Source organism: Silurus meridionalis, chromosome 10 (genome assembly GCF_014805685.1).
Source record: "Silurus meridionalis isolate SWU-2019-XX chromosome 10, ASM1480568v1, whole genome shotgun sequence".
In the NCBI taxonomy this organism is placed as follows: Eukaryota; Metazoa; Chordata; class Actinopteri; order Siluriformes; family Siluridae; genus Silurus; species Silurus meridionalis.
The window spans coordinates 1,273,695-1,301,194 of NC_060893.1; the positions used below are offsets into that span (position 1 = coordinate 1,273,695).

At 43.0% G+C, this 27,500-nt stretch overlaps 3 protein-coding genes across 4 annotated transcripts in view; 2 read left to right on the top strand and 1 right to left on the bottom strand.

Moving 5' to 3' along the window:
- ireb2 (iron-responsive element binding protein 2) overlaps positions 1–9,611 on the top strand; it is a 28,053-nt gene extending 18,442 nt beyond the window's left edge. For both annotated transcript variants that reach the window (XM_046859192.1, XM_046859191.1), the window contains exons 11-22: positions 1,916–2,032; positions 2,132–2,291; positions 2,734–2,869; positions 3,374–3,458; positions 3,540–3,696; positions 3,782–3,906; positions 5,532–5,636; positions 5,740–5,882; positions 6,361–6,508; positions 7,008–7,130; positions 7,218–7,403; positions 7,928–9,611. In XM_046859192.1, coding sequence (XP_046715148.1) covers positions 1,916–2,032; positions 2,132–2,291; positions 2,734–2,869; positions 3,374–3,458; positions 3,540–3,696; positions 3,782–3,906; positions 5,532–5,636; positions 5,740–5,882; positions 6,361–6,508; positions 7,008–7,130; positions 7,218–7,403; positions 7,928–8,041 — 1,599 coding nt within the window. In that variant the 3' untranslated portion in view covers positions 8,042–9,611. The remainder of the gene's footprint in view (positions 1–1,915; positions 2,033–2,131; positions 2,292–2,733; positions 2,870–3,373; positions 3,459–3,539; positions 3,697–3,781; positions 3,907–5,531; positions 5,637–5,739; positions 5,883–6,360; positions 6,509–7,007; positions 7,131–7,217; positions 7,404–7,927) is intronic.
- A 1,590-nt stretch (positions 9,612–11,201) lies between these two features.
- psma4 (proteasome 20S subunit alpha 4) lies at positions 11,202–17,684 on the top strand. Its single transcript, XM_046858558.1, has 9 exons — positions 11,202–11,313; positions 12,406–12,431; positions 12,559–12,601; positions 12,816–12,978; positions 13,560–13,637; positions 13,726–13,814; positions 13,902–14,032; positions 17,045–17,168; positions 17,395–17,684. Exons 2-9 carry the CDS (start codon positions 12,429–12,431, stop codon positions 17,547–17,549), a joined length of 786 nt encoding a protein of 261 aa, XP_046714514.1. The 5' UTR covers positions 11,202–11,313; positions 12,406–12,428; the 3' UTR covers positions 17,550–17,684.
- Positions 17,685–19,290: 1,606 nt separating this feature from the next.
- Positions 19,291–27,500, bottom strand: part of oaz2a (ornithine decarboxylase antizyme 2a) — an 8,373-nt gene continuing 163 nt past the window's right edge. Inside the window, 6 exon segments of the mRNA XM_046859904.1 lie at positions 19,291–20,540; positions 20,623–20,708; positions 22,000–22,172; positions 23,281–23,361; positions 23,363–23,429; positions 27,394–27,500. The exon segment at positions 27,394–27,500 is cut by the window's right edge and continues 163 nt beyond it. Of these exon segments, the coding sequence (XP_046715860.1) occupies positions 20,410–20,540; positions 20,623–20,708; positions 22,000–22,172; positions 23,281–23,361; positions 23,363–23,429; positions 27,394–27,500 (645 nt within the window). The 3' untranslated portion in view covers positions 19,291–20,409.

The window sequence follows — 27,500 nt, forward strand, 5'->3', positions numbered from 1 at the left end:
CCAACCTTTCTAGAATCTTGGAGATAAAGGGAGTTTTGATATTGGCCTGTAGATGGACAGCTGACATGGGTCAAGTTCAGGTTTCTTAGTTAGGTGGTTGATAACCAAGAGTTTGAAGGATTTAGGTAAATAACCAGACTTTATTAACATATTCTTGCGTTCACTGAAATCTTTCCTATTTTATTGTATGCGCTTCTGTCCAGGTGATCGAAATAAACCTGAGTTCCATCGTCCCGTCGTCAGTGGACCCAAACGACCACAGGACCGAGTTTCAGTCACCTGCATGAAGGACGATTTCCTTAACTGCCTCAATGAAAAGGCGAGTCTCTGCATGAAATCAGCCTGTATTGATCTGAGGTGTAAACATGACAGCCTCTCTGGGTCTAGAACTGTTGTCTTCTGTTGCTTCTGAGCAGGTTGGTTTTAAAGGCTTCCACATCCCGAAGGAAAAGCAGAAGATGGAGACAGGCAGGCGAGGAAGGACAGGAAAACTGGTTCCTCAGAAGGAAACATCTAAGACTTAAGAAAAATCTACTGATAAAAGACTAAATAATTGTTTTAGCTTTAACTTGAACACTGATTAAAGGTTGTCCCATAACTGAGAAGAACTTAAAAGAGAAACTGCTGGAGTCTTCATTATTGGAGGTACCAACAAATAGCCTGCACCTTTTAATCTAAGTAGGCGTAAAGGATCATACTGGTACAGAAGTTCACTCAGATACTGCGGCGTGAGGCGTTAAGTGCTTTATCGTCAGTAGTAGTATTTTATAATCAGTGTGAGATGTAATTAGGAGCAGTGTAGATGATTAAAACAGGGCTGATATGATCATATTTTCTAGATCTACCGCATTTTTTCGGACTATAAGCCCCTTTTTTTCCAACGTTTTAAACCCGCGGCTTAAACAAAGCAGCAGCTAATTTATGGATTTTTTTCTGGGTTTTTCCCGGTTTCACAAACTTCAAGCCAAAAAACTAAGCGACATAACATTGGACCAATGAAATTCTATTTAGTCAAAGAAACTTAGAAATGAGCATCAGAAATAATAAGCACATAATCCTCAGTCTCACACACACACACGCAGTAATACCGGAAAATGCAGTGATGTGCTGTTCCCAAAATACCGTTCTGCTCTTAAAGGAGCCACAACATATTTCACCCGTTACACCGTGTAACAGACACTGTCTTTTGTTAAAGCCTGTGTAAAGTTAATTAGTTTCAGTGTAGACAGGCTTATACACAGGTGCAGCTTATTTATGTTAAAAATATTTGTAAATATTTAAGCGGCTTATATAAGGGTGCGCTTTATAGTCCGGAAATTACGGTAATAAGGACTCTTGCTGCTGCATTCTGAACTAACTGAAGCTTATTTCTGCACTTACTCCAACACCCAGAATACCATGTTTATATATAGTTTCACCCAGAGGCAGCACATATAAAGAGACAAGCAGTGGGCCTAAGACAGATCCTTGCGGAACACCGAACTTACCTCAGAAAGTGTGGAGAACTCACCATTTTCTATTCTAGCAAGCAGGATAGTATGATCAGTGGTGTCAAAAGCTGCACTAAGGTCAAGTAACACAATTGAAGAGACACAATCCTGATCAGAGGCCAGTTAAGGGTCATTTACCACTTTAACCAACGCCGTCTCTGTGCTGTAAAACGTTTCATAAATGTTTTTCCTAAGTAGTTGTGCGCAGAAATGCTGTGCTCCAACCTTTTCTAGAATCTTGGAGATAAAGGGGAGTTTTGATATTGGCCTGTAGATGGACAGCTGACATGGGTCAAGTTCAGGTTTCTTAGTTAGGTGGTTGATAACCAAGAGTTTGAAGGATTTAGGTAAATAACCAGACTTTATTAACATATTCTTGCGTTCACTGAAATCTTTCCTATTTTATTGTATGCGCTTCTGTCCAGGTGATCGAAATAAACCTGAGTTCCATCGTCCCGTACGTCAGTGGACCCAAACGACCACAGGACCGAGTTTCAGTCACCTGCATGAAGGACGATTTCCTTAACTGCCTCAATGAAAAGGCGAGTCTCTGCATGAAATCAGCCTGTATTGATCTGAGGTGTGTAAACATGACAGCCTCTCTGGGTCTAGAACTGTTGTCTTCTGTTGCTTCTGAGCAGGTTGGTTTTAAAGGCTTCCACATCCCGAAGGAAAAGCAGAACACCGCGGTTCCGTTTCTGCACGCCGGCACCGAATACTCGCTTTCTCACGGTTCGGTCGTCATCGCTGCCGTCATCAGCTGCACCAACAACTGCAACCCTTCGGTCATGCTCACTGCAGGTGAGGGAACTTATCTGCTAACACAACAAATTTAAGGAGTAACGGTAACACCAGGGTACAGCTATTGTTGTCACAATACCAAAATTTTGACTTGTACGATACGATAGCTACAAGAAATATCATGATACCAATGCTAAATTTGATAGTATGGCAAATAAAACACTCATGTTCACTGTGGAACAGAGAATTTAAGATTCTTAAATCCACTAAGAAATTATTTCTATATGAGAAATGAAAGAAGGAAAAACAGGTAAAAAAAAAACACATTTTATTGTGAAATCTTTGCGCCTATTTCACTGTAGGTGTGTAAGGAACTGGAGGTCTTTAGGAGAGTAAATGCTCAAACAAATGTGTGTGTGTGTGTGTGTGTGTGTGTGTGTGTGTGTGTGTGTTTGTGGTGTTTCGTGAGAAGAGTCACAGTAATAATGTCTTGTGTTTGCAGGTCTCTTAGCAAAGAAAGCAGTGGAGGCTGGTCTTTGTGTGAAACCATACATCAGGACCAGCCTCGCTCCAGGAAGTGGCATGGTTACACACTACCTCAATGCCAGTGGAGTGCTGCCTTACCTCAGCCAGCTTGGGTACACACACACACACACACACACACACACACACACACACACACACACACACACATACCTTTCATGCAGTCTTTTAGTCAGCAAATCACATGACGGCAGCACAATCCATAACCCATCCAGATACACGTCACGAGCTTGAGTTAGAGCCTTCACATCTTTCCACATGGAAGGGTTGTGGGTTGCCAGATTGGTGGGTTTGAGAATTCCGAATTTGCTCACACAGACAGAATGGTACAAAATAAATAAAACCGCTTACACATGGTTCTAATAAAGTGGACAGCGAGTTAGGAGTCTAAAGCAGTGTTGGTATTTGTACCTCCTGGAACTTTTTCATCGATGATTAATGGTATGTGGGAGATTTGCGTTAATGTGCCGTTTGGCCGACGCCCTTCTCCAGGGCGACTTGTTCTCATATTATAATACAGTTAAGAGTTAAGATTTGAACTCGCAACCTTCCGGTCTTCACTACTGCTTTTTTTATTGCTGTATATTTGATTGTTTCAGGTTTGAGGTGATCGGTTATGGGTGTGCCACCTGCGTAGGAAACACGGCACCTTTACCGGAATGTGTAGTAGACGCTATCAAACAGGTATGAGATCATTACTATCTGCGTGTATCGTGTGTCAGCGTGTAACGTTTTTACAGCAACGTGTCACTGTCTGCTCGTCAGGGGGATCTGATCGCCTGCGGTGTGTTGTCTGGGAACCGGCATTTTGAAGGCCGTCTCTGCGACTGCGTCCGAGCCAACTACCTAGCCTCACCCCCTCTGGTGGTGGCATACGCCATCGCGGGGACGGTCGGAATCGATTTCGAGAACGAGCCGCTCGGTAAGGCCCACGTTCTGCCGACGTGCACCGAGATACGCGTCTCGACTTTGACGTTCACGTTGTTGTGCTGTACTTGTGTACGTAGGTGTGAACAGTGAAGGTAAGAAGGTGTTCCTGAAGGACGTGTGGCCAACTAAAGAAGAGGTGCAGGACATTGAGGAGCACAAGGTCATCGCCTCGATATTCACAGAGCTCAGGAGCAGAATGCAGGTGAACACCGGTGCTGTTGTGGGTTCTAGATGGGTTTCTTTTATTTAGATGGTCTTGGAGGAGATCCTTGTTGGAGATTAACACATAAAAAGGATTGCATTGCACATGTACCTAAAGCCCTGTAATGAAACGGTTCACTATGAATACTTGTACCTTCTTCAAATGATATTATATTGACAATTAAGTGAATCTTTTGAAACGTTTACTTGAGGTTTTTAGTGATTCGGGTTGTTTTTTTGCTTTAATGGTTCAAATTGACATGGACTCTACAACCGTGTGTAAAACCGTTACGTTTTTTTTTTAATGTTGGCGTCTCCCAGATGAGGACGGGTTCTTTTACCTGTCTGGTTCCTTTCCAGGTTTCTTTCTCAAAACCATCTGAGGGAGTTCTTCCTTGCCAGTGTGTCACTTGCTCACTCATTAATAATAAATTACTAATAATAAATAACTCATCCCCGAGTTACAATGGAGATGTAGAGATCTGATTACCTCGTCGTAACTTGAAAATATGCCAAGTCGAGTCTTTTCCTAGCCTACCCAGGAGTCTTAAAGGATGGTGATCAGTACGGGGTAGTGTACTGTAATTTATCATTTAATGCATTACAGAACATAACAGACTTAGAGAGACAGAGCGATTTACACTACTGTAGGGGTGGGGTTTAATTAAATTTTTTTTCAATTCATTAGAATTCATTGCAAGTCATTGCAACAAAGGCAGAATAATTAAGAGACAATCTCCTCCGCCACATGATGGCGCTCCTGATTCACAAAAGTCTAACGGAAATATACCAAAAGTCTGTTACAACCAGAAGCAGCAATTTGTTCCAGCATCTGCGACAAAGTCACCAGGCTGAATGGGAAGAACCTCTCAAAGTTTAGAGCAAACACTCGTCCAATTTTCAAAATGCCAGACGACATTAGCGGTATCGTTTTCTAATGCCAAAGAATATATGCCAAGAATAGCTTCCGCAAAGAGATTTAACTACAGGATTTTTTTTTTCTTGCATTTATTTACACTATGTTGACTACTTGATTTGACACGCCCACTAAAAATACAACAATCCAAGAAACCAGATGGTTTTGCAAATGACTAATAAAGGGAATGTGACTTCAGTAGTGTATTGTAATTGTGTTTTAAGTTGACTATGACATTCATAACATTCTGAAATATTCTGTATTTTTTGCTATAACACTCAGCCCTACTGTAATCTATAAACTCTACAGTATATAAGTATGTGGCAGCGGACACATGGATGGTGAGTGGAGGGCGGAGCTTGCTTGCCGTGTCAAAATATGTTTACGGGTTTTGTCGCATCGCTATCATCGTAAGATTGAAGTGGAACCGTAATGCTGGGACTTTCCTGTATACAGTTAAAGGAGTTCTACACAATAGAATTGAATGACCTTTTGTATAAAGCAGTGTCCATGATCACTATTACTTCTTTACTCACTTTTAAACAGGGACCTGGATGCAGCGCAGAAGACTAATTCCACTGAAACCTCAAATGAAAATAAATACAAAACAGAATTTGACCTCGTTAATGCTGCAAGTTTGTGATCAATGCAATATACCACATCTGTAAATCTTCATTCTTTTTTTTTTTTTTTTTTTATTTTATTTATAGAAAGAGAGCACGTTTTGGAACAAGTTGGACGCTCCGGACGCTGTGTTGTTCCCGTGGGATCCCAAGTCCACGTATATTCGCTGTCCTCCGTTCTTCAACAAACTCGTGAGTCACTTTCATCGTTCCGTTCCGACATGAGCCAAGCGCCCGAGCACGACCTCGGTCCTGAACGTGTCCCCCGTGTCTCTCTGTTTTTTTTTTTCCTCAGTCTAAAGACCTTTGTCCTCCCGGGTCCATCGAGAATGCTCACGTTCTTCTGTTCCTGGGAGACAAAGTCACCACTGACCACATCTCTCCTGCAGGGAGCATCGCTCGGGTCAGCTCTGCCGCCAAGTACCTACAGAGCAAACGGTAATCCACATTTACACACAGACACCAGCATTTACATTTAGAGCTTTTTTTGGTTCCATGTTTGTCATTAGTCACATTATTGGTAAATGATTAGACTGTATTTTCCAGCTAATGTTGCATTGAGGCTGTTCCATGAGCAGGATAATGTTAATGTTAGTACAGACGTCCTAAGAGGCCATGCATTATAATGTGTTTCTTTCTTGTTTTCTGCTTAACTCAAGAGCGTGTTCTCGAGGCAGCATCCTCGTTGCATCTCACATAATAAAAATAAAGTTTTGTAGCAGCGGGCACACAAACGATGCCGCATCTAGAACACGCTCTAACGCTGAATACAGAGAAAAACATGAAAGAAAAATTTTTACGAATTAGGACCTCTTAGGACTTTCGTAGATTAGCCAGTCGAGTTGAATTTTTTATATTTGTTTTTTTTCTCGTGTTTTCTGACCGTAATAATACCCTTTTTGGACGCGTCTCCCAGCCTGACCCCTCGCGAATTCAACTCGTACGGCGCACGGAGAGGGAACGATGCTGTGATGACTAGAGGGACTTTCGCCAGCATCAAACTCCTGAACCTTCTCGTCGGCAAACCCGGCCCCAAAACCGTGCACGTGCCTTCGGGACAGACGGTGAGCCTCAGCACGCCTTCACGCAAGACTACAAGCGTGTTAGTAAAGTCAGGTTTTGACGGGGGTGAGGGGGTGCAGTCAGCATGAAAACTTCATCCCAATAGGGTTGGAGCTCTAAAGCAGGAGATCTTCCACTCTAACTATTTGAAAGCAGATCTTCATGGAGCTGGCTTTTGAGCATTGTCTTGCAGTAACAGGTTTGGGTCTCCTAGGGAAAATTTCATGCTCCTGCACCCAGTTAGAATTGTGTGCCTCCAACTTTGTGGTCAACAGTTTGGGGAAGAATCACATATGGCTGGAAAAGCCGAGTGTCCCAATACTTTTGTCCGTATAGTGTAGAGTTGAATTGTGTTTCAGAATGACGGATTCTCAAATGTGCACGAGACAATTTTCCATTTTTATTAGATTATTTTTTTATTCTGTTCACACCCAATCGTTATTTCAGGATTATTTTGACCATGATAACATGCCGTAACTTTGTGTTTGGTCTGGGCATTAGCTGGACGTGTTCGAGGCGGCGGAGCGCTACCAGAGAGAAGGCATTCCGCTCATCATCCTGGCAGGGAAGGATTACGGCTCGGGCAACTCTCGAGACTGGGCAGCTAAAGGACCTTACCTACTGGTGCATCTCGCAGCTGCTACACACACACACACACACACACAGGTTTATCTTTGTAATTATTAAACAGTTTCCTGTCTGCGATTGCAGGGGGTGCGAGCGGTGATCGCCGAGAGTTTCGAAAGGATGCACAAGAACCACCTGGTAGGAATGGGCATCGCTCCTCTGCAGTTCCTCCCTGGCCAGAGTGCTAAAAGCCTGGGGCTCAGTGGAAAAGAGCGATTCTCGATCCCCATCCCGGAGCAGATCACTCCTCAACAGGAGCTGACCGTGCAGGTAATCTTCCAAAAGATCTTCTAGCTTAAGTTACAGGAAACTCAAATAACACGTCTTTTCTTTAACCACAGTGAGAAGCTTCATGGGTGATTCCGTCTTATATCAATAAATATTTTTTTTTTTTTTTTTTTTTTTTTTTGCAACTTAATATTTTCATGTTTCATGGTGTCATCAGACTGCGTCTCCGGCGTAAGACTACTGTACCTGTACATGATCGGCTTTGTTAAATATCCTCCTTTTATCCATTCATTAGTGAGTTTGAATTTACACTCAGAGCTGCTGCTTAGTTCAGTGCCTATAAGTTTGTTCCTTGTAATTGTTTCTTCCTAATGAGCGAGACAGTGGCAACTGTGCCAAAGCAAAACTCCCTGAGATGCTATATTTAAGAAACCCTGAGAGGAACCAGACCATCACCGAATGTCCATTCGTCACAGCATCGAAATGATGATCAGATTCGCCGTCAATTCGTCTAATTTTTCTGTGTCACCATGCTGACATTCTGAACCATTCGGTTTGTGTTTCAGACCAGCGCTGGGAAGAGCTTCAGTGTGGTAACTCTCTTCGAGAACGAGATGGATGTGGCCTTCTACAGACACGGAGGGGTTCTGAAATACGTGGCTCGCAGTACGCTGAAGTAACGCCTTTTTCTCAGATGATCCACGCGGTCCGTCTCTGGAGAACGTTTGAGTTCAGACTGCAGATCTCCAGTCACCTTCACCTGCAGATCCTCAGCTTTTTCAAAGGGCCGGCGTCGTCCCGGCAACGGCTTCTGATGACACTTTTTTTTTTTTAATACCTCAGATTCTGCCGTGCCTGTTTTCTGCTGTTTCACTTTTCCTTAAGTCTCCTGGAGGATCTACATCTTTTCGTTTCCTTTCTTTCTTGCACTTAACAATAGCTGCGCTGTTTTGTTGTCAATCCTGCCGTCCCACAGAGATGCGAAAGCTGGTGCATGTCCGCAGTTCCTGCTAAGCACACGTTGTTTGGGAAGGGGGCGTGGGGGACTGGTGCTAGGCTCTCACACAACTACATAATGTCCAGTGTCCACACACACACACACACACACACGTTGGTGCTTTAGCGCTTGCAGGCCATTACACTGAGATTCTAGCGGGTTTTTTTTAAACAGACGATAGTTTAAGCGTACGACGTCAAGCACTCACACACAAAAAAGGCATATTACATATTTCTTTTCGATCCCATCCAAATCATCGGTTTGTTATTTCGGGTCACTGAAGGATCCTGGATGTAATGACTGAAATAAATCTAGGATCATTACTGTTCCTTCAGTGGTGCATTACAGGAGAAGGCACTTATTAACCGTTCGAGTTCAATCACAGAACAGAAAACCAAACTTATAAAAACTAAGCCAACAAAGCTTTCGTTCAACTCGTAATTCCACGTTCGGAATCACACCTAGCGACACACATTCATTCCTGATTCGTAAGTACTATAACATGAGGACCAGTGGGAAAACGGCTGTGATAACGAGAACAGCCGGAATGTCGAGATCACAAGAAAATTAATGTCGAAAATAATAAAATGGAAAAAAAGTTTTCTCGTGATCGCGCCTTAATTTTTTTCACAACAAAATTAAGTCACGATCACGAAAAAGAAACAAATATTCTAATGCACGCGTCTTTGGACTTCTGTATACAAGTCCTGGTTCCAGACAACTAAGTTTTTTGTTTTCTTTTCAAATAGAGCTTACGAATTTGGGAAAATCAAGCTTCGAGTGCACCAATAAACTTCGTCTACACTCTTTATTCGAATGTTCTGAGGAGCCAAAAATCCAATCACATCCAGGACAGTTCTGATAATAACTGCTCCTTTTATGAACAAAGCCATCTCGAGTCCCAGATTGCTGACGATGATGATGATGGTGGTGTGATGGTGATGCTTATTTTGCCAAACCAGAATTAAAGCTATCATTTTGTCTTCCCCTTTTAATAATGTAAAAAAAAATATCTGCCTTGAAATCTTTTTTTTTTTTTTATGCATCTAAAACCGTACACCAGACGTGTTCGACTGAAATAACCGCGTCGAGCAGTTACGGATGTAGCGCTGTTCCTACAGGTTTTGCAGCGTTTGTAGATGACAGTATGCAGCCACACCTGATTATTAGAGACAATTGTGGGAAAGATGGAACACAAAAAGAATTGTTGAGTTTTGCTGTTGTAAATCATTTTTAATAAACATTATCAAGAATGACGGTGTTGCTTTTTCTTCTCCCAAATGCAAAAAGGAAATCAGATTAATTGGATCACTGTGGTTATTTGCAGGCTTTATAGTTTTTATATTTTGACTAGTTTTTTATTAGAATCTCAGATCATTTTAGTGACTTTGATCTTTTTTGTACCTTTGATGAGAAATTAAACAATTTTTTTTATAAACAAACAAATCAACACTACACCAACTTTGACTCTCTCTCTCTCTCTCTCTCTCTCTCTCTCTCTATATATATATGTGTGTGTGTGTGTTTATCTCTTAGGAGCCACATTGAAGACTTGTTTAGAATGAAAGAATCGTTGAGAAATGACCAGTCACTAGCACTAATACACTTTCTTAGCTGTCTGAGTGTTAAATGCTCAGTGTTAAACCAACCTTTGTGCTTTTGGCAGTGTGAGCATGAGCCAAATCCTGCCGAAAAAATGAAATCAGCATCTCCATAAAGCTGGTCAGCAGAAGGAAGCATGAAGTGCTCTAAAATTTCTTGGTAAACGGGTGCGGTGACTTTGGTTTTCAAAAAACACCGCGGACCAACACCAGCAGAAATGAAACACTGGACTTTAAGCAACTTGGGCTGTGAGCTTCTCCTCTGCCACCCCTATGAGCGAATCTTGAAGTGGAAAAAATACATTAATGTAATATAGACATACACACGTGTTTGTGTGTTACAGAATGTGTATACAGTATAACAGCACAGTCCACACTGGTGGATCACATCCCTGTTCTCAATACAAAATGTTTGAATTGTTCAAGACACGGTTGATCTACAAATATTTGGCTGTACCGTCTGCCCCGCCTCAGCCATTGTGAGGCCTTTAATGACAACATGGTTCACAATAGTGGCTCTAATTTCATCGGAAAAGTTTCTGCCCTCTGCTTCTTCTTCTTCTATTTTGCCTCCTTACCCTTCCAGCACGCATCCTTATTCTTATTGCTGGATCTTGACCATGAGCTTGACTTCGATCTGTCTATACGCTGCCTGTATGCAATTTGACCTGTTTTAGAGAACGAGTCGATCGTTGGTTGATCTGATGCACAATTCACTAATTTTAGGTTTCTGCCACTGTAAAAAAAAAAAAAAAAGTACAAGAAAAATGGAATTCAGTTGTGAATAAATATATATGAGTATATATCAGTAGAAGAATGTTGAGAATGAAAGAAAAGAAGGAAGGCCAAGAAGAAGGTTAATGGATGAAATGAGGGAAGACATGCAGGTGGTTGGTTTGAAAGAGGCAGATGTAGAGAACAGGGTCGTGTGTAGACGGATGATCTGCTGTGGCGAACCTTAACAAGAGCAGCTGGAAGAAGAAGAAGGAGAAGATTTGATCTCCTGTCTTGCTGTTGTTAAATGTTGACCATGTTTGGCTCTTTGCTTAGTCCCAGGATTTTTTCTTTTTTATTTGGGGTATGATACCAATGTACCTGGATATGCGAAGAAAAGTATTTCATTGTCCTGAAATGATTACAATACAAATCAGTTTAGTTTAAATTCCAGGTCTTCTCTTCAGGGGTTTTGTATGTAACATGTAGTTACATACAAAATGCCTGTAGTTCAACCTCCGACCGCTGGATGGCGCTGTGAGCTGTGCGTGTGAGAGTTACAGCTGTAATGTGCAGCTTTAGCGCCGGTCTAGAGAGGACAGGAAGTGTCTCCGGCGAGAACAACACAGCGCTCCGTCAGGTAACTCACTCAGGTTTATTATAAAAAAAATATATAAAAATTATTTCTACACCAAATAAATACAGATAAATGTGAAGCTGGCAGCAGTTTAGCGCTGTGTGTGTATGAGAGCGCGCGCGGAATGTGTATATATATATCCGCCTCGTGCCTGGCGGATGAAGTAAAAGTTGCTGCTTCATGCTCACTGTTAGCTTCCGTTTCTCTCACTGACTCTCCTCCAGTCTTCCCGTCCGAACCCCGGCATTAGATTACATGTGCGTTAGAAGCAACTGAGCTGATCGCGCACTGGGTTTTATTTAGCAGTGTTCTCTCGCTAGATAGTAATTCTGTTTACGGTTACAAATGCTAACTCATTAGCTAGCCGAGTTACTTTCTGTTTCTGTTTCCCCCCGTTTCCTTCTAAATCACTCTGATTCCATCTGATTTCCCCCCTGGTTCCACCCCATTCCCCTCTGAATCCCCTGTTTCTTTTAAATCACTCTGATTCCATCTGACTCCCATCTGATTCCCCTCTGACTCATCTCTGATTCCCACCTGACTCCCCTCTGATTCCCATCTGACTCCCCTCTATCTGTGTAAAGCTGCTTTGAGACAATGTTCATTGTTAAAAGCGCTATACAAATAAAAATGAATTGAATTAAAAAAATTATTCTCCTCTGATTTCCATCTGACTCCCCTCTGATTCCCATCTGACTCCCCTCTGATTCCCATCTGACTCCCCTCTGATTCCCATCTGACTCCCCTCTGATTCCCATCTGACTCTCTGATTCCATCTGACTCTCTGATTCCATCTGACTCTCTGATTCCCATCTGACTCCCCTCTGATTGGTTCCATCTGATTCCCATCCAATTCCATCCGATTCCTCTCTGATTCCCCGGTTTCCTTCTAAATCCCTCTGATTCCATCCGATTTTCCACTGGTTCCCCTTTGTTTTTTCTGATTTTCCATTTCATTCTGCTTCCTTTTGATTTGCCAGGTTTCCTTCTATTGCCCCTGATTCCCTGTTTCCCTCTGATTTCTCCTGACCCTCCTGATTTCTTGATTCTTATTCCCTCTCATACAACAGCTTCTGATTGTCTGTTTTTTTGCAGGTTTTTTATAAAAAGAAGTCACAATGGTGAGTATCAGGTCTGAATTATTTGTTGTTTACTGGCCAAATAAAAAAGAATAATTTTCCTTCTCTGACTGTATATCAACTAATAGTGTGTGTGTGTGTGTGTGTGTGTGTGTGTGTGTGTGTGTAGTCTCGGAGATATGATTCGAGAACCACCATCTTTTCCCCTGAAGGTCAGTATCATTTATATATATATATATATATATATATATATATATATATATATATATATATATATATATATACACACACACACAGTACAAGTCAAAGGTTTGGACATACCTTCTCCTACAGTGTTTTATTATGTTTAATCGTCACTCATCATCAGGGTTTTGAATATAAACAGAAGTTGATGGTTGACCTGCTCGTATCTTCTGCCTTTAACAGGGCGTCTGTATCAGGTGGAGTATGCTATGGAGGCTATCGGCCATGCCGGGACCTGTTTAGGGATCTTAGCCAACGACGGTGTGTTACTGGCAGCCGAGCGGAGGAACATCCACAAGCTGCTGGATGAAGTGTTTTTTTCAGAGAAGATCTATAAACTTAATGAGTAAGTTAAGACATAACGTGTGCATGTCTTTTTGTGTTTCCTTTCTATCAATCCCTCAGTCCTGTCAGGTGACCATTCGGAATGTCTCGAGTATGTTCTATTCTGTCAGTTTAAGCTGTTTCAGAGTGCAGTTCTATCCCTGATAAATATTAGACTGAAACTTCCTCTCACTGCACAAGGACTTCAGAAATGCCCATAAGAGCCAATGAGAACAGAATTGAGTTTCCTATAATGTGGTTAGTTGTGTAAGCGTGCGCCATATCAAACACTGGCATTTTACTGCACAGTAACCAATCAAACACATGCTTTGTTCACCCGAAAGGGGGCAGGGCTTCACACAAAGTGTTTAATGACATCGCAGAGTGGAAAATTCCTGCATAGACCATTCCAGATATACAAAAAGAGAGAGAAATCCTGTTCAGTTCCAAAGAGAAATTATTTGTAAAATAATATGTGCGTTTTGAAGTTAAGAACATGCTAATAATATTCCTAAACAAAAAGTCTTGCCTGCACATGCGTTCTGGATATGGTGTAGAGATGACGTCATGCTTGATGCATGTTTTTTCTCCCCCATGCTACAGAGACATGGCATGCAGCGTAGCGGGAATCACGTCCGATGCCAACGTCCTCACTAACGAACTCCGGCTAATCGCTCAGAGGTAAGACAAAACATCATGAGAAATTTATTTTCAAGGGTATGAGGGACGAGTGATCGTGATTCACAACGCGAACATTGTGTGTGTGTAGGTATCTCCTGCAGTACCAGGAGCCCATCCCTTGTGAACAGCTGGTTACAGCTCTGTGTGACATCAAGCAAGCCTATACACAGTTTGGAGGTATCACCCCACGTTCCTCTTCAGGCCAAGCGTTACTCTAGAGGAAAGCTCGAGGACTGAACGCTGCTGCTGTGTTTGTGTTTGTAGGGAAAAGGCCATTTGGTGTGTCTCTGCTGTACATGGGCTGGGATAAACACTACGGCTTTCAGCTGTACCAGAGCGACCCCAGTGGGAACTACGGAGGCTGGAAGGCGACCTGCATCGGCAACAACAGCGCAGTGAGTGCAGCTCTATACACTGCACATCTATACACTGCACATCTATACACTGCATCTCTATACTCTGCATCTCTATACTCTGCATCTCTATACTCTGCATCTCTATACACTGCATCTCTATACACTGCACCTCTATACACTGCACCTCTATACGCTGCAGCTCCGCACACTACAGCTCTGTACACTGCACCTCTTTACACTGCACCTCTTTACACTGCACCTCTTTACACTGCAGCTCCGCACACTACAGCTCCGTACACTGCAGCTCCGTACACTGCAGCTCTATACACTGCATGGCGGCGTGGTGTAGACAGGAACAGCAGACGTTTACAGGATAAGTCTGCACGTGTGTTTTGGGAAATATCGTTAAACAGGGAAGGGTGGAGAAGCCGTAAACGTGTACCCACATACACACACGGCAAACTGCTAGATTATAAATTCATCCATTCTCCATCTGCATCATTAGTGAGAATTCTGATTCCCTCTTTTCACTTCAGATCTCATTGAAACTCATTGGATGGGTGTTGAGTTAAAATTTATATATATATATATATATATATATATATATATATATATATATATATACAGTATATGAACTAAAGTATTGGGACACCTGACTTTCCCAGTGGTTCTTTCCCCCACGTCTTTGCATGCAGGGGCATGACATTTCCTGTTCACTTACACCCAAACCTGTTCCAGCATGACGATCCCTCTGTGCACAAAAGCCAGCGCCATGAAGATCTTATTTCCATGGGTTGAAGTGGAAGATCTTCTACTATAGAGCTCCAACCCTATCAAACACCTTTGGGATGAATTGGATCTCTGACTGCACCCCAGGAACCTCCTCACCTCCTCACTTTTGGCAGTAAAGTGTATGTGGATAAATAAAACAGTAGAAGCACATTTTCGATCTTGTGGCTGTTCCTGCAATTCTTTAAAATGATGCATTGCCTCCCAGATTTGTATATTTGTACAGCATAAATTTAGAACAGAATATACCCTTACAGAACCTCCCAGACATTGTTCACTATTAAAATCCCTGCCACCGAGACGCTTCTGTATCAGTGACGGATCACGGAAACTGAAATCTGTTACAGGGGTGACGGATTTATTCACGCACGTTAAAAAATATGTTCGTTGAAAGCTATATATATATATATATATATATATATATATATATATATATATACAGTGAGGAAAATAAGTATTTGAACACTGCTATTTTGCAAGTTCTCCCACTTAGAAATCATGGAGGGTCTGAAATTGTCATCGTAGGTGCATGTCCACTGTGAGAGACATAATCTAAAAAAAAAAATCCAGAAATCACAATATATGATTTTTAAACTATTTATTTGTATGATACAGCTGCAAATAAGTATTTGAACACCTGTCTATCAGCTAGAATTCTGACCCTCAAAGACCTGGTAGTCTGCCTTTAAAATGTCCACCTCCACTACATTTATTATCCTAAATTAGATGCACCTGTTTGAGGTCGTTAGCTGCATAAAGACACCTGTCCACCCCATACAATCAGTAAGAATCCAACTACTAACATGGCTAAGACCAAAGAGCTGTCCAAAGACACTAGAGACAAAATTGTACACCTCCACAAGGCTGGAAAGGGCTACGGGAAATTGCCAAGCAGCTTGGTGAAAAAGGTCCACTGTTGGAGCAATCATTAGAAAATGGAAGAAGCTAAACATGACTGTCAATCTCCTCGGACTGGGGCTCCATGCAAGATCTCACCGTGGGGTCTCAATGATCCTAAGGAAGGTGAGAAATCAGCCCAGAACTACACGGGAGGAGCTGGTCAATGACCTGAAAAGAGCTGGGACCACCGCTTCCAAGGTTACTGTTGGTAATACACTAAGACGTCATGGTTTGAAATCATGCATGGCACGGAAGGTTCCCCTGCTTAAACCAGCACATGTCCAGGCACGCCTTAAGTTTGCCAATGACCATTTGGATGATCCAGAGGAGTCATGGGAGAAAGTCATGTGGTCAGATGAGACCAAAATAGAACTTTTGGGTCATAATTCCACTAAACGTGTTTGGAGGAAGAAGAATGATGAGTACCATCCCAAGAACACCATCCCTACTGTGAAGCATGGGGTGGTAGCATCATGCTTTGGGGTGTTTTTCTGCACATGGGACAGGGCGACTGCACTGTATTAAGGAGAGGATGACAGGGGCCATGTATTGTGAGATTTTGGGAACAACCTCCTTCCCTCAGTTAGAGCATTGAAGATGGGTCGAGGCTGGGTCTTCCAACATGACAATGACCAAGCACACAGCCAGGATAACCAAGGAGTGGCTCTGTAAGAAGCATATCAAGGTTCTGGCATGGCCTAGCCAGTCTCCAGACCTAAACCCAATAGAGAATCTTTGGAAGGAGCTCAAACTCCGTGTTTCTCAGCGACAGGCCAGAAACCTGACTGATCTAGAGAAGATCTGTGTGGAGGAGGGCCAAAATCCTCCTGCAGTGTGTGCAAACCTGGTGAAAAACTACAGGAAACGTTTGACCTCTGTAATTGCAAACAAATGCTACTGTACCAAATATTAACATTGAGTTACTCAGGTGTTCAAATACTTATTTGCAGCTGTATCATACAAATAAATAGTTTAAAAATCATACATTGTGATTTCTGGATTTTTTTTTTAGATTATGTCTCTCACAGTGGACATGCACCTACGATGACAATTTCAGACCCCTCCAGTGGGAGAACTTGCAAAATAGCAGGGTGTTCAAATACTTATTTTCCTCACTGTGTATGTATATATATATATGTATGTATGTATGTATGTATGTATGTGAATGCTGACTTCATAACTGTTGGCCAGTAGGGGGCGCGTGAGCACCAGCGATGCCGGTCAGTGTGTTCAGGAACATTCTGTCCTAACAGTGGACCCAAAAAAACATGACTGATCCTGAAAGCAGTTTTATTATATAAATAAACTAATACAAGTGTGTGTGTGTGTGTGTGTGTGTGTGTGTGTGTGTGTGTGTTGTAGGCTGCTGTGTCGATGCTGAAGCAGGACTTTAAAGAAGGAGAGATGACTCTGTCTGCAGCTCTCGCTCTCGCTGTTAAAGTGCTCAACAAGACCATGGACGTCAGCAAGCTCTCTGCAGAGAAAGGTGTGTGTGTGTGTGTGTGTGTGTGTGTGCGCACATGAAACAGTGGAATGGAAAATACACAGACACCCTAGACTAGTTCATCGAGATGCCTGAGAATTCATTATGCATAGCCGAGTCTGAACCCCAGAGGTGTCGCAGTGTCCCGGGTGTAAACCACTCGTTTATTCTCGCCTCCGTGTTGATCTCCCCCTCATTCCACACCTCCCCCTTTGTTGTGTTTTTCCAGTCGAGATCGCCACACTGACACGAGAGAACGGCAAGACCAGAATCAAAGTCCTCAAACAGAAAGAGGTGGAAGAGTTGATCAAGAAGCACGAAGCGGAGGAGGCCAAGGCGGAGAAAGACAAGAAAGAGAAGGAACAGAAAGAGAAAGATAAATAAGAACCCGGCACTTCTTTTATTCTAAAAAAAAAAAAAACAACAACAGGGGTTTGATATTGTAGTGCTCCACTCAGTCTCGTCTGTATGTCTGCTTTTTCTTCTTCTTTTTTTTCTTTAATAAACACAACACGGTAATCAGTGTTTGTATGCGTCATGGCTGCCCTTAGTGTCGCGAGGTCGCTAAAAGGAAAACACGTAAAAGATTTAATATAATAATCTAAAAGCAGCGTGTGACATCTGGGATTAGTAGGTAACAGAACGTCATGTGCAGAACACGTTTGTAAGGAATAATTTTTGGAAAGCAAAATCGGGCTCATTTGCATAAATAAACTCCTCCTCCAAATTCTCATATATAGTGTATAATTGACCATAATGACCATAGTTTACCACAAATTACCATGTATGGTATAGAATTGACCACAAAGGCCCTTATATGGGTTTAGTTTGCTATAATTACCTCAATTGACCACAAATTACCATATCAGACCCGTTTCTTGTTGAAAACCCCAAGTGAACCCACTCTGAGCAGCCCGTCTTAAGTATCCAAAATACTATCCTTTATTACGGCTATAATTTTCCTTTACTCAATCAACTTAATGTGAAAAGCCTCGAATGTGACTCTCAGCACACTGATCTTTTAATAGAATGATATTAATGACTCAAACACTGATTGATTTCTATTATAATTATCATGAACACAACCTTCTGAACCTACTGAAAAAAAAAATCGCTTAAGGTCACGTGTGTTCGAGTCTGGAGTTTTTTCATCATTTATTTTTCTATACATGTTCTGCTTGATGTTGAACTGATGCTGAACTGTATGTTGGTGATCAGTAGATGCAACAAGCGGCAATCAGAACACGTGTAAAACAGAGCGTGAAGTCGACCCTGATTGGTGACCCTGATTGGAAACTTGTGTTTCACCGGTTACGTTTTTATCCTCATAAATATGAAATACTTTGGAAAGTACAGACATTCGACTTACATTAGTTCACCACTGCCAGTGAGTAATCTCACGTTAGAAAGGAGAAATCGGATCAGTGAAGGTTGAGTGGTTTTATTCGGAACACAGATTGAGTGAGGATTAGACACTGATTCTTACTGTCTCTCTCTCTCTCTGTAATCGAAGATGTTCCTGAGAAGCATGTGACCTTCACAGTCCAAATCCGATGAAAATTTAAAGATCAGATGCTGCGCACACACACAATGTCCTAGAAACGCAGACGTTTGCACAGTAACCCGGCAACGCGAGTTCAGCATGAAGTAACTGGCGTAAGTGCTGGAGTTAAACAGGACTCCATTAGAACAGCAGCCGGTCAGACCAGACCTGACCAGACCAGACCAGACCAGGCCTCCTCTCCACCTGGTAACCAGGTCACGCACACGCCAGAATCAAAAGGTTAAGCATTTGAAATGGAAAGCATTCGGCACAGGTGCTTGTCCAGCGCTTCTAAAATAGCAAGATCAGAGGCCCAGGCTTGGAGGGAACCACAGCTCTGTGTGCGTGTATGTGTGTGTGTGTGTGTGTGATCTGATTCAATGTCCATGTGGTCTCCTTGCCAGGAGATGAGAGGCAGCAGCGTGTCCCCTCGCTTTCCACAGCAGCCTCGTGCTTTTATCATAATCTCCTGTTTTAAAAACACGGTGAGCGGAAAATGAGCAAAATTGTGTTTTGTAATAGAAAGAAACGTTTATAAAGCGAACGAGGTCACAATTTACAATTTATAAAAAAAAAAGAAAGGAGTCTGGGTATATGGATGGATTGTCAAAGGTTGTTTAAACCGTAAACAAACTAGAAACACAATTGAATCAATCGATGCAGACAAACTTTTTTCTTTTTTTTTTTTTAATATAACAGCTTATTGTCATGGCTTACAATGAACTCTATGAATGTAAGATAAGTATATACACGTGCAGAATCCCAGAGATGGAGCCCGAGCACTTGCTCTCGGCGTCCGCAGGTCCGACTTGAGCGTGTGCGGGTCAGAAGATCGGAGCGGTCAGAGAGCTCCAGCTGCGGGGAATGTGATTAGGCCTTGTCTACTGTTTAACATTCGTGCCCGAGTAACGCGGCTACTTGTATTAAAGGTAAGAAAAACGTGCAAACTTTAGAGGGGGCTGGGGGAAGGGGGGGGGTTAGCTTAAAAAGAAAGTATTCTGTGGTGCGACGTACGTTCGCGTGCACACATCTTAAGATCCGGGTTTATTTTGCAAAAAAATAAATATCTTAAGACTTGAGCAGAATAAAATCTACAGCCGGTAGACTCACGTGCGTTTTGAATCACGTCTCAACTCGGCCTAATTCCTAAAATGGTTGTAGCATCATAGCCTCAGAACCGCATTTTCCCCCTCACTTTTATGGAGCACCATTGATGAATAAATAATTTACTGCGGAGAGCTTCAAGCAATATTACGGATTATTAAACACAAATTTTTAGGATGTCTTATGACTGCTGGAATACGCAGGGGGCGAGTTTGAAACTCGATTGTTGTGTGAGATCTACTCGAAAAAAGAAATGGTGACCAACAGATGAGTGAGAAATCGGAAAAAAGAAAAGTTATTTTTCCCGTACTGCAGTATGACCCTCCATCTATTAAGCGAAGTCTTTCCCTTGTACGATTTCCCTCGTAACTACATCCTGTCTAAAGCACATATAAGGAATATACTCTGTACGTTGCTTGTAGAACCCACGAACTGGGATGTCAACCAATCTGTAGGATCCGGTCTCCGTTCCCACTTCCGTTCAGCCCCCATTTCTACTGCTGAAAACGGGGTTAAGGAGGCAATTTTGTGGACATGGAGGAAAAAGAGCGAGGTCTAGCTGGGATCGGTTGGGCCTGTGGCCACAGCACGAAGCGCTCATTCTTCATCAGAGCTGCTGCTGTCCATAGAGTAGACCATGAAGAAGAGATCGGGCCGGGTCTGCACCAGAGCGTGATCGGGTTTCACGACCTCGAATCCCATGTAGTGGAAGGTCCTGGTTATGAACACTGCAAGAACACAAAAACGGTTAGGATCACGTGGCACGACAATTGAGTCGAAAACACGCAAGAAGATTTCAACTAGTCTTACTTCGATCCTCTCTGGTTTTGTCGAACCACAGGAACACGTAGCCGACTTTCAGAGTCTCCTCTGCAAACTCCAGCAGACTGGTGAGCCTGGAAGGGGAGCACATGGATGACGCACCGGCAGCTTTTACATAATCCCCCCTCTTACATAATGCACATGCAGCTGCTGCAGAGTTTTTAATTCGGCCCCTCGCTAACCGATCTGAGCTTCATCAGCTGCACAGGAGCACTAAAGGTGATTGTGAACAATGGATCACTGCTGGACCCTAATCATGACCTAGTCAGCAAGAACGTTCGAAGCTGTGTGACTCAGAGAGCTCAGCTGATTCCTGGAGCACATGGCACTTAGTCTCCCCTGTATATTTCAACCCTCAAAAACAAGCAGACACTTCCTGAGACCGTTACAGACCGTGATGAAGGAACAAAATTTAAACATTAGACCTACTCCGTGAGGTGGTATCAAAAAGTTTTACTCTGTTCTAGCTGTCTCTTTCGCCCGATGTCCTCCCTTAGACACCAAAAAAACGGTAGTAGAATTCACGCTGTGGCCCTATGTCGAAAAAAGACGATGAACACGCACTTGGTCGAGCTGCGTACCTGCGTCGCCATTTCTGGGGACGATGGGCTCTTCCACTGTGAAGACTGTTGCTTCATCTCAGGAATTTCATGGGTAATAATCTTTGACATGAAGGACGACCCAGGAGAAGTCCGTCAGTTTGCCATGGACGAACCATCCTTTATGGCAGTCTTCACAGTGGAAGCACACATCATCTCCATGACCCAAAAAAAGGCTGAGGCAGGTCCGCAGCTCGACCAAGTGCATGCTCGTCGTCTTTTTTTCGTCAATCGCGTCTCAAGAATTCATCCCCAGGGGCCACAGCGTCAATTCTACTGGGAACAAACGTGGCAGCAACACGGTGCATGTTGAAATCGCATGTAAGGATCGCCCAGACTGTTCCGTACGACACAGCGTGGATCGTTCTCCTACGATCATCATGCACAAGTTGCCTAATAGTTTTGACGTTTTCGGGGGCTAAGCTCGTCGATGGTTTTCCCGATCTCTTGTCGTCTTCCAGTGATGTTCTAACGCTCTTGCGTAAACACATGTCAAACGTCTCTTTGATGTCTCAGTTTTTCGCGCAATTTCGCTCTTTGTTCTGAATCGCTGTCTGTGATGAAACCTGACGTGGTCAGAATACCGTAAATTGGCACCCTGACTTATGAAGGTCGGTTGTCCCCGTGACTGTGCACGCAGCCTTGTGCTGCCATCTGTTACAAAACGAAACGTTTTGATACCACCTCCTACGAATGATTTTAATACCCATCCTATAAAGGGGTTAAAACAGCTCGAGTGTGTTGGTGTAAGTGTGTTCGTCCGTACCCCTCTTTGCTTCCCTCTGGCAGAACTCCGTGTGGGATCTCCAGATAAAGGCAGTTGGTTGCCAGCACCGTGTCCCAGCAGGAGAAACGGCGCTCGTTCAGCTTGTACTGGAAGTGAAGGATCGACGGGGATCCAGTCACCGCACCCGACCGGGTCACTGTCAACCTTTCGTCCTAAACGGGCAGAACAAAACCGTAAACCTACACTGTCACTGTGAGAGCATCTTTTTACTTCAATCTACAGCAATTTCGTACACACACACACACACACACACACACACACACACACACACACACACACACACACACACACAGTACTGCTAGAAGAGGCTTTTCTTTGGATTAAACTTGTCAGCATATATATATGATTAAATGAAAGACCCTTTTACTGGAGTGTGTGTGTGTGCGTGTGTGTGCGTGTGTGTGTGCGTGTGCGCGTGTGTGTGCAAGTGTCAGTCACAGGTGTATATGAGCACTATGAGCCTGTTCCTCTGATCACCCCAGCCCAGTCACATGTCTGACCTACAACCGTGTATTAATACACACACGTGACGGTCTCTCACACACACACAAATCTGCAAAGCATGTGCAATCCCCTGAACATGGTTAAGGCGTGTGTGCAGAGCTGGGAGAAGTTTTGCGGTCACTCGGATGACCAGACAGGAGTAAAATGAGGTTCTCCAATCAAGTAGCTAATAAATTTTTGTTTAAAAAACGGAGATTTTTCTATCCGTTTTGGTCTTCCGTCCACACTGAGGCGCCGTTTTAAGTCAACAAAACGTTGTTTTTTTTAAAAACGTATAAATTCGCATTTTCACGTCACAGTGTGGGCCGTGTGTGAAAAAGATGCCGCATTTTTTTGCAGTCGTGCAACGCCGCCGTCCTCGACAAGTTTCAAAGAGCCGGAAAGTTAATCGACGCCGGGCAGGAAACGACGCGGGTGTGAAGCGTTCTTTTTTTTTGTGGAACAACACTAAGTATTGATATCTATGTAAACTCAAATACATGCATTAATGTACAGAAGTGATTGTATAAAGCCAAACCAGACACACACGTGTGTTTAGTAATTAATACTCAAGTCAGTTCAGGACATGCTGATTGTCAAAAATCCCCCTCCTGAACATGGACTCTTCCAGACACCTATGTTGCTTAGTGAGAGTTGGAATGTTCCAAACTTATTTACAGAAACACACACTTTCTATATATGAACAATGAAGGAGTTTAAGACTGGAAGAGCTCAGGATGCTTGATGTATTGTCTCTATTGTGTGTGTGTGTTTTACTTTGTGAAGAGTTGCGCTGAGAGGGAGATCCCTTCCGGTCCCTCGCCCACTCGGGATCTTCGTTAGTGGGTGAGGGGCATCAGGAGCACCACAGAGGCCCTGGAGCCTGCTGCCTGGAGCAGTGCAGTCTTGAGGCCACTAGAGAAGCACTGGAGAAATCACACAGGATGATTTTGCTTTAATACTTTAGATACACTCTCAGACCAAAAAGTTTGTGGACACCTGTTGCCCAAGTGATTCCTTCGCATAAATGTTCTTCTGACTTGAACACCCAATATTAATCACAAAATCTAGTGAAAAGTTTTTTAGAAGAGTGCAAAGTCAAAAACAAACTGTTATTTGATGTTCATTAATCATATGGACATGATTGGCAGGTGTCCACAAACTTTTGCCCACACAGTATAATAACAGTGTTAATGAAAACAATTCTTCAGATTCTGAAAATTCTGATTGGTCAGGAGGTGTTCATTCATTGTTTACTGTATATTATCATGTCTACAATAAGGTAAGTGCTTCCTCCTAGACACACGGAGCAATCTTTTCATTTTCTATCACAGACAGAGCGCTATCTGCCCTCTTCCACATTCACATCAAAAGATGAATGCCATGCCTCGACCGATTCATCGGGTTCGCCGTTTAATCGGTCTGGAACTATCGGCAAAAAATCCACACGGATAGTTTTTCCGGGTTGCATTATACAGGATGAGAGCGGCCTCTAGAGGCGAATCGCTGACTTGATGCTGACTTTGTGCTGTTTATTTGAAGCGTCTTATTTCTTTATTCTGGATGCAAGTATTTTTATTTATTTGGAGCGCGTCTTTGTTGTTTTAGTTCAAATATATGTCTGTTTATTTTCCTCAATATGTATTTATAATTAATAGATTTTTTTTTTCATTTAGCACATTTTCACAATTCAGTACATTTATTTATTTTAAATAAATTTCAGTGCATAGGGTGTTTGTTTTTTATGTAGTATCCATTTTAAAAACCATTAGTTGATTAATTGGTTATGAGCGAGCACGATCGCTCGATCGATAATCAGGGAAGACATTTGTACTTCTCAGCTCCCGATCATGGCCGGCTGTGTTTTTTGGGATTCAAACTCTTTTCTTTTGCTTTACGTTGCTCTTCTTGGCTCATGGACGTGATGATTTACATTACTGGAGAATCCCCTTACTGAGGAGCCATGCTGTTTATTCAGTAACTCATTTGTTTTAATCTTACATTCAGAAAGAAAGAAAGAAAGAAAGAAAGGCTGGTATGGAAACTACCGATTACAGCTGCTCTAACGCTAGCGCTAGAAGGAACTAACATGCTTCATGGTCGATCCAGAGCATGAAATCGAAACTAAATGTATAAATATCTGCAATCGTTCTTGCAGAGCCTGTACAGACCCAGAACAGCAACCTGACCTTCACGTATCCTGCTCGAATTCCGAGTTTTTACAGTCCCTAAAATTCCTCCCAGTTCGCCTTTTTTTATTAGAATCGCTTACTCTTCGCTTGATCAATCGCTCCGATGCCCTCTGAACAAGTTACATGCACAGTCCGACAGAGTGAGCTGAAATAACTGGAAGTCAGACATTTTGGCTAGAAATCGAGAAACCGAGTCATGTAGGAAACAGGAAGAACGGCAGGAAGTGGCGCTACAGAAAGTTCATTCTCAACACAGAGAGGTTTAATCCGGTCCGCAGCGGGAGGTTTAACTCTCACCTCGTGCTCAGGTGCTCAGAGGAATTGAGAGCCGAGGTTGGGTCGAGACACACAAACAAGCGCAGGTGCGTGATGTGTAAACAGGTCTCGGAATAGCATGCTGCCATGGTGGTTTGGGTTTCAGCTCAACTCGGTTTGTTCAGGCTGAAGCAAAATAGCTTCCACTTTCTTTTCCACCAGATGCTTGTCACAGACCACCACCACCACTCAAGAGCTTGTGAGAAAACCAAACCCATTACAGATCAACCTGACGCTTTGTCGTTTGGTGTTTGTTTTGGAGGAACGAAAAGGGAGGAGCCGAATGTGTGTACCCGGCAACGGGTGGCCAAGGCGACCCCGTGGGCATGGAGAAGAGAAGAAACTGGTGAGGTGGAAAACAAACCCATTACACCATGGAGCATCAGCTGATCTCTCAAAACCTTCTAATTGCCTCAGTGTTTGTTTAGTGATTCTCGTCTCGCCGGGTAATGCAAGGAGAAAAAAAAATAAAACGTTCAAAAAGGTTTTGTCACAAGAAGCCACGATGAGATTCGAGCACCTCATTTGCACCGTTTTTCCATGTTGCCTATTATAGAGCTGCGTGTGGCTGCGACTGAAATGCCAGCTTGTTTTGAAAGCCAACACTCCTCACCCTCTGACATTCCGACTCCCGCCTTCCCTCAGGCTCAACAATTTCGCACGGCCTTGTTACGATAGAACTCTCAGCTCCTATCCTATGCGCACTGTACAGCAGGAAGTGAAGCGGCAGGAGAGATATCGGGTAGAATAAGATTCCGAGATGTTCTGAGATGTTTTCATCAGGGGAGACGCGTTTTATCAGTAGGCAGGAAGAGAATCAAACGCAGAGGTGAGGTCATGCAAACTCACCGGCATTAAAGCGTTTCTGCTTTACTGACCGGATCGAATGCAAACCGAGGACTCTTCATTGTGTGTGCAGCGATGCCATGTACACAAGAAAGAAAGAGAACGGGCTTGACAGACAGCCAGGAAAGGTTCAACTCCAAAACAGGAAGCCCAAAGAGTCTTCCAGGAAAATGGGTCGCCAACGTCCTTCTCTAACTGTGTTTTTACCATACTCATATCCCCTGCATTGAACAAACGCGTCCTCCTAATGCAGAACCCTGATCTCAGAAATCTTGGGAGACGCAGGACAGACAGGAGCGCTGAACCCTTGATTTACAGAGCTCAGGCATCAGGCCAAGTCACACGCCTGTGTGAAAAACTCAGAATGTGCTCTGTGTGAAGGAACAGGATGGAAATGTGAACCATCTGTTATGACCGGCGTCAGAACACGTCTCTCTCCAAAATGCGAAGGAACGTCTCACATAGGTGTCAAAAGGCTCAAATCCTGTTAAATAACGGCTCTTCCATTTTGTTGGAAAAAAATTAAAATGTACAATCATATTTTAATGTCTCTTTGCTATGGAGTTGTATCTGCAATACACAGGTACATCTTCTGTACTTCTGTAGAATTTCCGAACATGCTTTAAGATACATCACTTGGACATTACAGAGTAAATCAGACTGGAGACGGGAAAAATTGAACGCACACATGCAGTGGAACGCACGCAGGAAAACATGTCAACCTCGGACGCGAGATCTTTGAGCAACCCGTGTTGTGAGAAAGTGACAGGAAGAAGGAGAAAAAAAAACGCCAACCCTCTCGCACCTGTTGGAAGAGACCAGACACATAAAAGTCTCGAATGATATTGTGGTCCATTAAGACACCTATCTGTCTATCTGTCTGTCTGTCTGTCTGTCTGTCTGTCTGTCTGTCTGTCTATAACCCAAGGTTCTGGGTTTCAAGACATCTATCTGCCTGAAGCTACAAACATCACACATTCCCAGTAGAGTTTTCAAATAAAGAATGAAAAACATGACGCTTCTGTGAGTCACCTATGAGCAAAGACTGCATCTGGTCTGATGTCTATCTGTCATTCGGAAGCTGAGAATAGCACCAGATGATCCTCGTCTCCTCTGCAGTCAGCACAGTCCTGTGCTCCTCCTGCTTAAGGAGCATTAATCCGAAAGCAATCCCTGACATCTCGCTGTCTAGGGACGAGATTACAGCGCGAGCCTGGAAGTCAGAAGATCTTTCTGTTCCAGGGTTTATTTTTTCATTATACAGTGAGACATAAACGAGAGATTGTACACATTATTATCATTCCTAGAATTTGATGCTCTTTTTTTAATGAATCAGTGATCATGTTTTGTCATATTTGAAATGACATCATTAACAATTTCTGCAACAATCCGAGGCCAGGGTGGGAGATGATGATCACAACACACAGCTGAGAGCATTGAGGAGTTCAGTAATGCAAAAAAAAAAATATTGCTAATAAATGATGTCAAACTCTGTAGAATAATCATCAGGAGGAAAAGGAGCTCCTGGTCTTCTCACCTCTCCTCTGTATCGCGCATGGTCACCTGTGACGTAACGAGGGTCCTGTCTTTTCTCTGACAACCAAAACAATAACTGTTCAGCAGGAGCTCCACGGAGTAATTCAC